This window comes from Tinamus guttatus, unplaced genomic scaffold (genome assembly GCF_059628265.1).
Source record: "Tinamus guttatus ecotype Peru unplaced genomic scaffold, ASM5962826v1 Tinamus_guttatus_pri_ptg000525l, whole genome shotgun sequence".
Lineage (NCBI taxonomy): Eukaryota > Metazoa > Chordata > Aves > Tinamiformes > Tinamidae > Tinamus > Tinamus guttatus.
The window spans coordinates 1,451,380-1,463,959 of NW_028289059.1; the positions used below are offsets into that span (position 1 = coordinate 1,451,380).

A 12,580-nucleotide genomic window follows, 5' to 3' on the forward strand; every position below is an offset into this window, starting at 1 on the left:
TTTTTATTATCCTTTATACATTTCTAATTTGTCTGTTTTACAAGACTGAGTAGGTTTTATACAAAATTTTTCTTGAAACAAACTCACTCCAGCAAGCACGACAATACTAACGTATGGATATCAATTAGATGAAATCCTTCAAGTTCCCAAACATATGGGTAATGTTCTGCTCAGACTCCACGTGTTACCCATGTTACAGGTATTACTGTATTTGTCAATCATAAACCTCCCTGGAGAGTCTTCTGCAACTTGCTATTGTTCTTCTGCAGTGTGTGTTTTAATATAAACACAGCATTAAAACTTGTTTTTTCCTTACCGCACAGAAGACTACCACATTTTCCACAAATAAAATTGTTTCAGACAGACAGACCTTATGAGGCCTGAAAAAGGAATAATCTGTTTTTCATTAGCGTGGAGATGAAGTTTTCACTACTGAGAACAAGTACAGATAATCTCAGTACTATGGCTTCTAAAATAACTTTCAGCTTAATCCAGCACAGGAATTTTGTTTAATATTCAGTCTTTATTAGCAACAACAAAAAATAGTAGATATATGCTTTATATTTTTGATTGCTGGTTGCAATTGTATGAAATAATGTTTCATTACAAGTAAACCACTTAAATAGCTGGTATCCCTGTCTGTAATTTTCTCACCAGGAGGAATATTTATTGCTGACTTCTACATGATAAAATATCTACATCCAAGAGATGCTATCAGTCTTAAATACTGGTCTATTACTAGGATATGCTAATATCTAGCTCCCCTTCTTTTTCCGCTCCCTGAATTGCCTTTAAGAAACGAGTACAAACCCTACAGATCTAAACTGCAAGCCGTAGGTTCTCAAACCCCAAGATTATTTGCTGTGATGCCTTTGAAATGGCAGGTGTTTCAAGCTTACCTGTAACCAATCTGATTGATGTGATCGGTCTCTAACAACATCTTCCACAGGAGACACAGGAAAAGTGGGGGTGAGCCTTGCACAGAGAAGTGGGCAATTATGTCATTCTCGTTGGTCATAGACTTCCACTTTCGATACTCTTCTTCCACATTCTTTTTCAGGTTAAAACGGCTTTCCTGGGGCACATTATTCTGTTTGAAGAATACCTGAAAGAGTAGGCTTTGTTACGGACAATAGCTGTAAATTTAGAATATGCAAGCTTTACACCCTGACTTCGTTAGGACACCTTACGATTATTGATTGACTTCTGCTTGCAATACAACAAACAAGCAAAATACTAGATAGGGTCATTGCTCCACTGTGACATGACAGTGAATGCCTTGTCAGTACATTATGTGACAAGTTGCCATGATGGAGGAAGAGTTTGCTATAATTCTTTTTTTTTTATTCTTTTTAATTTTTTTTTTCTTCTAAATCCAATTTACCTCTTACTGGTAGCATCAGTAGGCCAAAAATTGACCCTAGGATATTCCAGAAGCATAATAGATTTTTGAAGAAATATCAGTGTTAAAATCATATCCTTTTCTTTATTGAACTGAGATTAAAGTATTCCAGACAGAAGAATCCTAACAAAAGGCACAGGATTCGGCTAAGAGCACAAATTCTCCATGTTTCTAGTTAGAAAAATGGCACTTTTAAACTATTACCTGCAAAGGAGCTGGAAAACAGCTCAGTGTGTGTGACGCCCAGTTATGGGGAGTAAAACTCATGATAGTCTGCAATATGTCCTTGCACCAAGTTCCCTGAATTGAATCAGAACCTGTGAAAAAATCTAAAACAACATTCAACATGAATGAAACACAATGGTAAGAAAACCTAGTATCATAAATCCAAAGATATTTCTTACTGGTATTCCTTTTGTAGTCACATGGATAGAGATTTTGCTAGTTCAAAATGATTATCTTTATGACCAACTTCCCCCACCCCCTTTCTTTGAGCCTTATTTGTGCTGTGGAACAAGCTGCACAGTATCTTATTCATGGTGTTGGCAATAATGAAATTATTTTTAGGTTTTCAGCTGGAAATCAATCAAGGACGATTTTAAGGTTTTACATTTAATTTCCTGTAATACAAATAAGACAAGCTTTTGCTGATGAATTGATCAGACCTAATTTTAAAACCCCCGGGGAAGCTAATCATCATGAAATTGCCAGATGCCACTTGCACAGACCTGCTTTAAAAAGAGTGCTCAGCAATATCTTTCCAATTAAGCCAAAAAATTAAACAAAAATACAACTCTCTCAATACCACACACAAAAACACAAGTCCCCATCCTTCCCATCCACCAAAAATTCTGATGTAACATTGAAGGTTGAACAAAGATTAAACAAAAAAGGAAAAAAAAAATCCTAAAATGACTCTTTTAATTTTTATCTATTTTTCTGATGCCAGGTTGCTCTAATTCTTCAGAGACTCTCCAGATTAGAACTGGATTTCCAGTGTAAATGAAGGAAACAGAAAATAATCTCTCTGAATGCTAATAAAAACATGACTTCTGCCACTGCAAATTTCTTAAACATTAAAATACACTTAAATATGCTGAAAATACTTTATTCCCTTCCCCAACAAAATAAACCCCTAACTTAGACCATGTTTTCTTAAAGATAAGCTATAAAGAGGAGATGGCTTCTGCATCAGCAACATACTTGTGCTGAACATTCCATGTTATTATGGCATCTACCAGTAAATTGGCTCACTTAAATAACAAAGCTGGAAATAGAAGATACTGAGAAAAAGCTAGTTATACTGCATTGGTGTTCTAGATCAATTTTTAAGCCACTTCTGACTTTGGTACTACTTGAATAATAACGTATTTGCCTAAAAATACTGCCAATATTTTGAAATAAAATCAGATTAGACTTCAAAAAGAGAAATTCATGCAAAATGTTCTATTACAGGGGCATCTCCAGGCCTCTCCATTAAACTGATCGTTAGAGAAAGGGCTTGGCTAGGCCTTTCCTGCATGCTCCCCAAAACGCCACGCTTACCTGTCACATGCGTCGCTCTCGCTAGCGTCAAGATCAGAGCCCTGTTGAGCTCTTCTGATTCCGCCGAAAGCACCGTCTTAGGGTCACTGAGGAACCGTGTGAACTGGGGCTGCACCTCGGAGCTGCCCAGAGCCGTGATCAGCCGTAAAGCAGTACTCTCCACACTAGGAGATGCAGGCAGCACAGCTAGTTAGCAAAGAACCTCACACTGCTGCCTCTGAGGTCACAACACACTTGTTGCTCCTGCTCTGCTTGGTGCTTCAGCTAATAGAAAAGTACATTTTTTGGAAGTGATATTTTTAGGTCTTTCAAAAAACTTGGATTTTTCACCATTCGATAAACTTATTTTCAAGCACTTAAATAATTATTTCTTGGGGGAAAAAAAAAAACGCTATAAACTGCTTTAGTTATTTCTGGATACCTGCGTTTTAAGCGTATTTAAAATTCAAGGTGTAGAGTCACTGAAAAAGTTGGAAGCCACTGCAATTTAGTGCTCCTTCCTTTAGTTTCCTTTTGAACTCTTTTGTTAGACTAGCAGACGCAGATAAGTAAATACAAGAACAGAAGAAAAAAGCACGAACAAGAAATGGGAAGCTGCAAAGCAAACTGTCTCCTGAAAGCAGACAGCACTAAACTGTCCTTATTAAAGTAATCAGGAGGTACTGCTTTTGATTTCAATTTTGTTTTTCACAGTTCTAGTGGGAAGTACTTTTCATACTAGTTAATCTGAAGCAATTTAAGACACTCTTATAAAACTGCCTTTCAAATCTCAAAGCTATTGATTAGTTAGCTACAGCCTAGCTGTGCATATCTAAGAAAACAGATTTATTTCCAAGTTTTGTACTTCACACTCTAACAAGACAGAATTTTAGTAAATAAAAAGAGTAAGACCTTGAAAGCAAAAAGGAGTATGTGAAAATAAAAAACAGTCAACAATAGGAAGACTAATTCCATTTTGATAATCCCTGTTTCATTTTCTTTGTCAACTACTTTGGATAGACAGTCAGCTTAGCTCTGGTAATGGAACAGACGGCTACGACAGGACGAGAGAAACCAGCAGCCCCACTGGCAGGGAAGCCAGTCACTCTTTTTCCCCCACCGTGACTAACACAAGCAGCTGCCACTCACCACAGATGAAGCTGGTTCTGGTTAGTCTGTGGCACAGCAGCCAAGGAGTGAAGGTGGCTGAGCAGCTGCACTCTGTAATGAGGCTGGATGTGATGCATGCGGTAGCTGAACATTTCCAGCAGAGTGTGCAAAATCCCCCAGGCGTGAGATTTGAACACTGTTGGCAGGAGCTGACCTTATGGAAAACAGTTTGAAAAATACATTTTCCAAGTGATTACTCTTTAAAACAGAGTACACTGTGGACAGACAAACATATTTAGCTGCAAGTAAGATACTCAATTTGATAACTGCAGTGCTTGTAAAGAAAGAGTGCATGTGCAAGCAACTGTCTTTTAAGAGGTCCAGTGTACCATTGAACAATCCTGAATATTCCTTTGACTGAACATATGCAGCAGACATCCAAATTATTTTAAAGTGTGCAGTTAAATAGACTTGCATCCGATTAAGTAAGAGTTCTTAAGAATGTTTGCAAGCATATTTTGCACAATGCAGCTAACCTAGAAAATATCTGACCATACACACATCAGTGTCCCCATAACGGGACAGCAGTACATTTACCTGCAGTTTATTGCAGCACTGGGGCTAATATTATGTTTTTGTTTTTTGTTTTTTTTACATTAAGATAATTTACCTATGTACTCAGCATACTGCATCATTAGATTTTGATTGCTTTTTCTATGGTTCCTAGTTACCATTCAAAGAGAAAAACATTACCGAAAGCAAATAGGAGAAAAAATCTGTCTTACTGATGAAGCCTTTGATGCCCAATGACTCTATTTCCATATAAACCAACAAACGGCTGTAGGTTTCCACGAGAGCTGGTGCCAAGGCCAGACTGGATTTTGCATGAGCCAGTTTAATCACCCTTGTAGCTATGCTATGAATCAGGCTGGAGGGGAAAAAAAAAAAAAAAAAAAAAGTATTTTTAATCAAAATTACATGCTTGAAATTTAAGGTATTTGTTATATAAATGAAATGTCTTACACAAGACGTTTTGAAACAAATATAAAGCTTTCCTGCTGACAATTAGCTACAAAAGGACTTACAGACATAAATACTCCCTGCCAAAACCAAAACACAAAATAAAACAAACACACACAAAACCGGCCCCCACAACTAAGCGCATCCTGTACCTCATTTTGGCATGAACCGTGAGTGAATCCAAGAGGTTCATTGGCAATGGGGTGATAGACCCTGATGCCATGCAATTAGTCCCTGGAAGAGGGATCCTCATATTGCCATTTCCATAAATAGTCTCTACGAGCACACCCATGGGCAAAGTGAAACACTCTGAATTGGTAGAATATGCATTGCACAACAAGGCAATCTTGTAGTCATTCATCTGCAAGCTTTTATTTCTCAAACTCTGTTGCAAAAACCTGCATATCAAAGAAAGGTTAAAACATTAAGGGGGCATAGAATGGAAATCAAGCAGAATATACATTTTTGCAGGATTACAGTCACAAATAACCCTGTCACAAATCAGTTGTAAAACAGCAGGAAAAAATATTTATATTTATAAATCATACCACACTAAGTAACTAGATCTTAAGCCCCAGTTAGTTTAACTTCTTACTAAAAACAACCCTATCAACTACTATGTGCTACAGTACCAGAGCTATAGAAAAAGCAAAGAATGGCAAAGGTTGGAAGGGACCTTTAGAGACCACCTAGCCCAACCCCCCTGCTCCAGCAGGCTCATGTCCAGGAAGGTTCTGAGTTACCTCCAAAGGACACTCCACAACTTCTCCAGTGCTCTTTGGCCTTCACAGCCAAGGAATTTTTCCTTGTATTCAGATGGAATTTCCTGTGTTTCAGTTTGTGACCAGTGCCTCCTGTCCTGTCACTGGCCACCACTGAAAATAGGTGGACCCATCCTGACACCCTCCCTTAAGGGATCTGTGTACTCTGGTAAGATCCCTGCTCAGGATCCTCTTCTCCAGGCTTAACAGGGCCCAGCTCTCTCAGCCCCTCCTCAGAAGAGAGATTCTATTTAAATACATTTTAAAAATCACCTTTCTAATGAAAGTTAGACTGCTTATCATATACAAGCCACTCCATTTTTTTTTTCAAGTCACAGCTTAGTAAAACAGAACAGTCCATTTGTTTCCTGATTCTCCATCGCTAGATGCTCACAGTTGTAATATATGATTTAGATGCTCACAGTTGCAATATATGATTTAAAGCGTCATAAGGGCATTTAAACTTTTATGAGACATTTTTGACTTTGAGCTCTTAGCACTGTTTAGTCCTTTGCTACAGAGTAGGACTGAAGAAACAAAACAGCACCCCATCACACAGGACCTTCTGAATACAGACCTGGAGCTTGTTTTCCCATTATGCCTAGAAACAAATGTACACACAAACACTCACACGCACACAACCTACTCATGGTGAAGCTTCAGAGAATGGGGAATGGGAATCTGTAACTTGGAGTTATCGCTATGGGCCTTCCGATTCAGATGAATCCAAATACAAGTCATGGCAAAAGCGTGAGTTGACTGGGGCTTGTTAATGTCAGGTACAGGAATACACTAAAGAACAAAAGAAAAAAGACCACGACATAATTGTATGTATTTACATATGAAAAAAAACAACTTAGATAACTAACATTCACATTTTTTGCTAACCTGCAGTTCCACAAACAAAATATTGGAAGGGCAGATTGCATTCTTATTTATCTATGCAATTCTAATTCAAGATGTCTGGAAGAGAATATTACCTTAATCATTATCCCTGATACAGAATGAACCATCCAAAACCACAGCAAATATAAGTCCATAAACAAATTCAAGACATGCTGTTACAAAAGCATATAGTCAGATTTGCCTAAGATATGAATCTGAAATAATTACCATACATACTTCCAAGGAATGCCCAGAGTAGGTATTCAGTGGTTCACTAGTATTATCTGGAAATCTAGTTTTTCCAGCATCAGAATTCTCACTAACAGAACTAAAGGTCAACAGCTTTCCCATTAAAAGGGACACGCACACCCTAGAATTGAAGAAATCTGGGGATTACATGCTCTAGTATATTAGCGCAGCTGAAGGAGACATTCTGTCTCTTTTTGCGCAGAAAACACCTATGTATTAAGATCTCAGGGTGAACAATAGTTGAACATTCATCCAAGGTTTAGTTTCAGAGAGAGAGGACTTACTTCCTTTTCAGGATACAAGAGGTCAAAAAGCTTCATCACCGGGAGGAAGTCGGCCAGTGCATTCTTCTGGATGCTGCCGGAGATGAACTGCAGTAGCACCCACATCAGATGGTCTCTGCCTTTAATGAGGCCCCGGCCTGCCAACTGCCAAACACACTCAGCAACGGACAGACACTGCACGCAAGCAAAACCACTGCAAAGATTCCCATATGAATAAACGGGCAGGTTCCAGTCTCCACCCATTACTGTGAACGTTACAGTTGCGCTTGAGCCGAAATGTAGGTTTTCGGGAAGAGAGCAAAATGAGCACATTAGTCACAACACAGGAACACTACCTCGGAGGGTCACGGCTATTAATTTAAATCCTGCTAGGATTTTAAACACATTCAGCTCTTGAGGGTCACAGTTCTGAAAAGCAGGAACTCCTGAATACTGGACTTGGGTTGTAGCCCTGTAGCCAGGTAAACATAGCACTCCTTCCAAGCAGGCAGTGCCACAGGCTGTATGTTATCTATAAAGTCTAAGAACCAAAACACCATGGGCTTGTTTCATCGGGACATGTCTTGCCACGCCTGGATTTTATTTTTCTATTGTCTGCAACAGCAACTATTTAATAACGAGGTTACTGCTACCTGTTTTGTGCTAGCTTAGACTCAGGCAGCTGTGGGGTGTCATGCCTATGGCTTGGATAAACTTCATCAGAGGCTAGTTAAGGGCCATTACAGGAACGCAACCCAGGACCTTGGTACAGCTACTTGTCAGGATAACAAAAAGTATCCAACAAATGTAAAATTTACCATACATAGTAAATTCAGATGTAACACAGAACTGTGGACCAATGAAGATGAAGCAAAGTGTACTGCGTATTAGAAACTGTATCTAAATAGCTTCAAGTGAACCCTGGTGGTGAGGGGAAAACTCCCATTTTCCTGCCATTGAAATCATAAACTGTATTATTACTAGGAACTAGCAGTAACTAGATAAAGTGATACTAGCAATTGTAGTCCAAGTTAACTGGCAAATGATTTCAAGAAACATGCTGCAAATACATTCATTAGATCAACCATCCATAATTTTGCATCTGTTCATGTGTTTCTTTAGTTCACATAAACTGTAGTTACATTAAAAGCTTGTCTGTAATTTGCATGTTACAGCATAGTATTCAGGTCATTTGAATTATGCTAGTTTATATCCTCATGCTATCTACTTACAGACTTTGTGTCCGAATATAATGGAATATCCTATAACTGGATATACTGCAAACAGACTTACACCACGCAACTGGAGCTTATCAGAAATTTAATTCTTACGCAAAGATGCTTTGAAAATGAACGGGCGTCCCCAGGGAAGCGTGTCTTACCAAGCAGGAGTGACACAAACAATTTACCTTTTGGTGGAGTGATAAGACCATATGAGGAAAACTCGCAAACTGAAAGAGCACAAAGAAAATAAGCTGGCTGGAGAGATGCTGCCACAAGAGCTGGCTGGTGCCACCGTCGTCAAACTTCTCTTCGGTCTCCGATCGTTCCATGGCATACACTACCAGATCCACCAGCTGGTCCTCCAGCACAGGACAGCGCTGCTTGTGCTGTAAGCAGAGATCAGACACAGTATTCCAAAGCCTTGCAATTAATTTCAGAGCTACTGCAGTTGCAATTACAGTACAGTCTTTTGACAGAAGGCTGGGAAGCATGAAATGAAGTTTGAACTTAAGTTAAGGATAAGCCAGTGTATTAAAGCTGCACTATGTTACAGGTCACAATGATTTTTGTATTCGAACACACATTATGTAATTCCCTACTCAACCTCAAAAAACAATGACAGATCTCAATTACTTGAGATCAATGCTCAAGTAATATTTTCTTTTTAAATTTAATAATTTCATGGAGAATATTATAACTCTATACTGCTATTCCAGGAAAACAAAACCCATTCTTTTAACACCATCACCATTTTTTTTAAGGTCCATTTCAAAAAATAGGGATCTACATAAAGAAAAATTATCGAGTATATCAACTAAACCAGAGGAAGCATCCCAATTTAAAGGAAAGCTGTTAGTGACTGTTTCTCCTCTTTCCCACTCTCATTTTGTGTGCCATCTGCAATTAGCAGCAGAATTCACATTTGGTTAGTATCCCGCATCAGATGCCCCACTGATATTGTACAAGACAACACTAAGACAACTTGAAAACAACTTTGTAAGAGTGGTATGTTCTAAATAGTTTACCGAATGGAAACTACAAATTGCAGTAAAGAGCTCTTCAGATGTTGGATTTAGACTGCTACAATCTTCACCCGAGCTTTGCAAAAAAACACAGATCATTTAAGTTATACCTTCTTTGATGACTTTTAATGATCACCAAGAAAAACAACATGTTATATATTCATAGTATGTGTACATACACACTATCTATAGGCATGCTACCTGTAGTATGGAACTCGGATTATTAACTTTTTAATCATCACGGATAAGTGCCACAGTGGCAAGAAGCCTGTATTACCCTGCATTTACTTGTTTATACTGGTACAAAGTACTACTAATAAGGACAAAAGAAGTGTGACATTAAACATACTTCAGCCACTGCTAGCACTTTAGAAATATCAAACCCCTATTTGTGCCATTATGATCTTGATTTAAGAATGGTCACATTTGTATTTTCTACGCCTGATGCCTGTAACATAATGCGGCCTTAAAGAAAACATTACTTTAATGATACAAAGGAAAAGGAACTGCTCAAAAACTTCCTTTCTAAAGAGAAAAACAAAAAACAAAGCCCCAAAACAAACAAGTCATCCAAATATTCATAAAACATTTTAGGGTTGCCTTGGATGAGTTCTTTGGCTTACTAGCCAGGCAGCCTAAAAATCTTATCTAAAAAGAAAAAAAGAAATAATAAAAGATAAGAATATTGCTGAAAGGAGATGCTTGTTCTAACCTTTGCCAATGACAGTCTTTTGCCCTTAAAAAGGGGTTCTCTTCAAATTAAAACATAACGCAAGACTGCAAAAACTTGACCAAACAGAATGAACAGCATCCCCTCTGGAACATGCTCTTTGCCAGCTCCAGCCTGCAGAAAGCTGCAGTTCCAGCTGGCTGTCTGGCAGCATGCTGCTCAACACAAGCTTCCGAGTGAAAGAGAAAGCACCAGCTACTGTTTCACCTTGTCTTCCAACACAGAGCACCCCTGGCCCGGATCAACCGCCTTGCAGGTTTGCAGTACCAGCACCACCAGGTCAGAATAATTTGGTTCCCCCATCCCGCCCCCAAAGCGACTAATTATGAAGCAGAGCAGGGTGCAACAGACAATACTACAACTAGTTTATAATCTAGCATGCAAAACTACTGTGTACAGGGCTTGAAATTTCCTAGTGTGCTAAGCACTGGGTTAAAGTCCAAGAGCCTAACCACGTTAGGCTCTATTAATTTAGAATAAAGTTATTCAAGGAATACAACAGGAAAACAATACTGTTAAAAAGTAAGCCAGAATTTCCAGTAGGAATTTTTGCTATTCTGTTTAACTCTGAGACTAGTTTTAGAAGAATAAATTCATGTTTTATTCTGAAATCATTTTTTTTTCTAAGAACAATTTCTAAAGAAAAATTTAGCATAATTTAGCATTGCTTCATGATTTATATCAATTCTTTAACTCTCTGGTATTATCCTCTATTTCCAGTGAATATGCTTTTTGTATAAGTTTTGAATCTAAACCTCTTGGTGCACTCAAAAGAAGTAAGATACTGTGCTTATTAAAGAGTCTGCAGGACTGCGATCTTGCTTTACTAGCTACTCATAACTGAAAGATAACAATCCAATATGTATTGAGACACAAGGCTAAAAATACAAGTGAAAGCTGATGATCACACAAATAAATATATTTTGGTATGGCCAAAACGAACAAACCATTCCTGATTATATATATCAAAAAAAAATACAGCATCCACAATCATTGTATTTTTGTTTCAAAAAATTTAAAGAACATGATCTTTTTTGTAATTTGTTTTAATAAATATATATCCTGCATTTAATTCTGTAAAGTCTTTAAAGAATGTGAAATATATAAGCTCATTGCAAATGTTATTAAACCACAGAAATATAGAAAGAGTGCTACTATGACCAATGCATTCTGACATTTCTCTCAAGACCAGCCCTATAATGGTATAGTGGCACTTTTTATTTTTTTTCTCTCTTTTTTTAATTGCTGTTAGGACTATTGAAGCTCTGCTCTACTGGAAAAAAGTGTTCCCTAAAAAAAAAAAAAAAAAAGTTGCTGAGGCAAGCTATTATAGCTTTCAAATACTTTTGAGAGATAACTTAGCTCAAAAATATTTAATAAGTACCTATATTTAAGAAATGAATTGAGACCAAATTTTGGACTCCTGGATCCTTGTGAAAGTGTGTCTCAAAAAGTGCAATTCAAAACGCATAAATTAATATGCCTCAAGGAGTGGACAGGAGAGAAAATAAGAGAGTCCTCTCACCTTATTTTTCCAAAATAGCCCTGAAGCCTGTTGTTTATATAGTACCTGTTTCTGCAAAGTTCAGTGGACATTCTGAAGTTCTCCTCATTAAAAATGGAGTGAGATTCAACATGGAAATTACATTTAGGTATCCTGAAAAATAAAGTAATTGGCACCTTGCCATGCTAACACTGACAAAACCAAAAAGTTTCCAGTATCAAAAGATAATATTCTAAGAATGTAACGAAAAGGGAAGTCAAATTCTGTGCCTTGTCATTCCTTTCACTTGAAATTTTAATTTCATTTCCACAGTGTGTGGCCAAATATGAAATACGATCTTTCTTGGCCAACTCTGGTTTGTAGCCATGCCAGAAAATAACTACTCACTCACATGGACAAAGTATGGTACTGATGATTTCCTACTCAAAGCTGCAGATTACCACTGCTTGTTTAAAGGTAAACAGCCAAGTATGCTCCTTAAAGAGCAAATTAACACTATACCTGCTAATTAAAAGTGTGTATAACATTATAGAAACAAGACACCCGAGAATTCTTTTCACTCCAACTCACAGAAAACAAAGCTCAGTATAAGGTTAAAGCCAATTGTTTAGAGGACTGCGATGTCATGTAGACTGTAATTATGGAAGAAGGACATTTTCTTTTTTATGCAAGTCTGTATGTACAGCGAATATGAAGATCTAATCCAAAATTTTCAAAAGTGACTTCATCATGACTGGCTGAGGACATTAGTAGAGCTACATTCTAAGAAACAAAACTTAAGTGCTGTGAAAAAGGGTTCTAAGCTGAATCTTATTTGGCCCGAGTAACATTAAGCTGTTAATCACTTTTCAAAAATAATCTGTTACATATCTTCACATACTTAAATA

The 12,580-nt window shown here is 37.6% G+C and overlaps 1 protein-coding gene across 3 annotated transcripts in view; it reads right to left on the bottom strand.

Annotated features, from left to right (window-relative positions):
• Window positions 1-12,580, bottom strand: part of MED23 (mediator complex subunit 23) — a 33,091-nt gene that overhangs the window by 9,598 nt on the left and 10,913 nt on the right. For all 3 annotated transcript variants that reach the window (XM_088533866.1, XM_088533865.1, XM_088533864.1), the window contains 9 exons: window positions 8,623-8,823; window positions 7,236-7,379; window positions 6,464-6,609; window positions 5,209-5,454; window positions 4,822-4,964; window positions 4,076-4,250; window positions 2,948-3,111; window positions 1,607-1,731; window positions 900-1,105 (listed from right to left, as the gene is read on the bottom strand). In XM_088533866.1, the coding sequence (XP_088389992.1) occupies window positions 900-1,105; window positions 1,607-1,731; window positions 2,948-3,111; window positions 4,076-4,250; window positions 4,822-4,964; window positions 5,209-5,454; window positions 6,464-6,609; window positions 7,236-7,379; window positions 8,623-8,823 (1,550 nt within the window). The remainder of the gene's footprint in view (window positions 1-899; window positions 1,106-1,606; window positions 1,732-2,947; window positions 3,112-4,075; window positions 4,251-4,821; window positions 4,965-5,208; window positions 5,455-6,463; window positions 6,610-7,235; window positions 7,380-8,622; window positions 8,824-12,580) is intronic.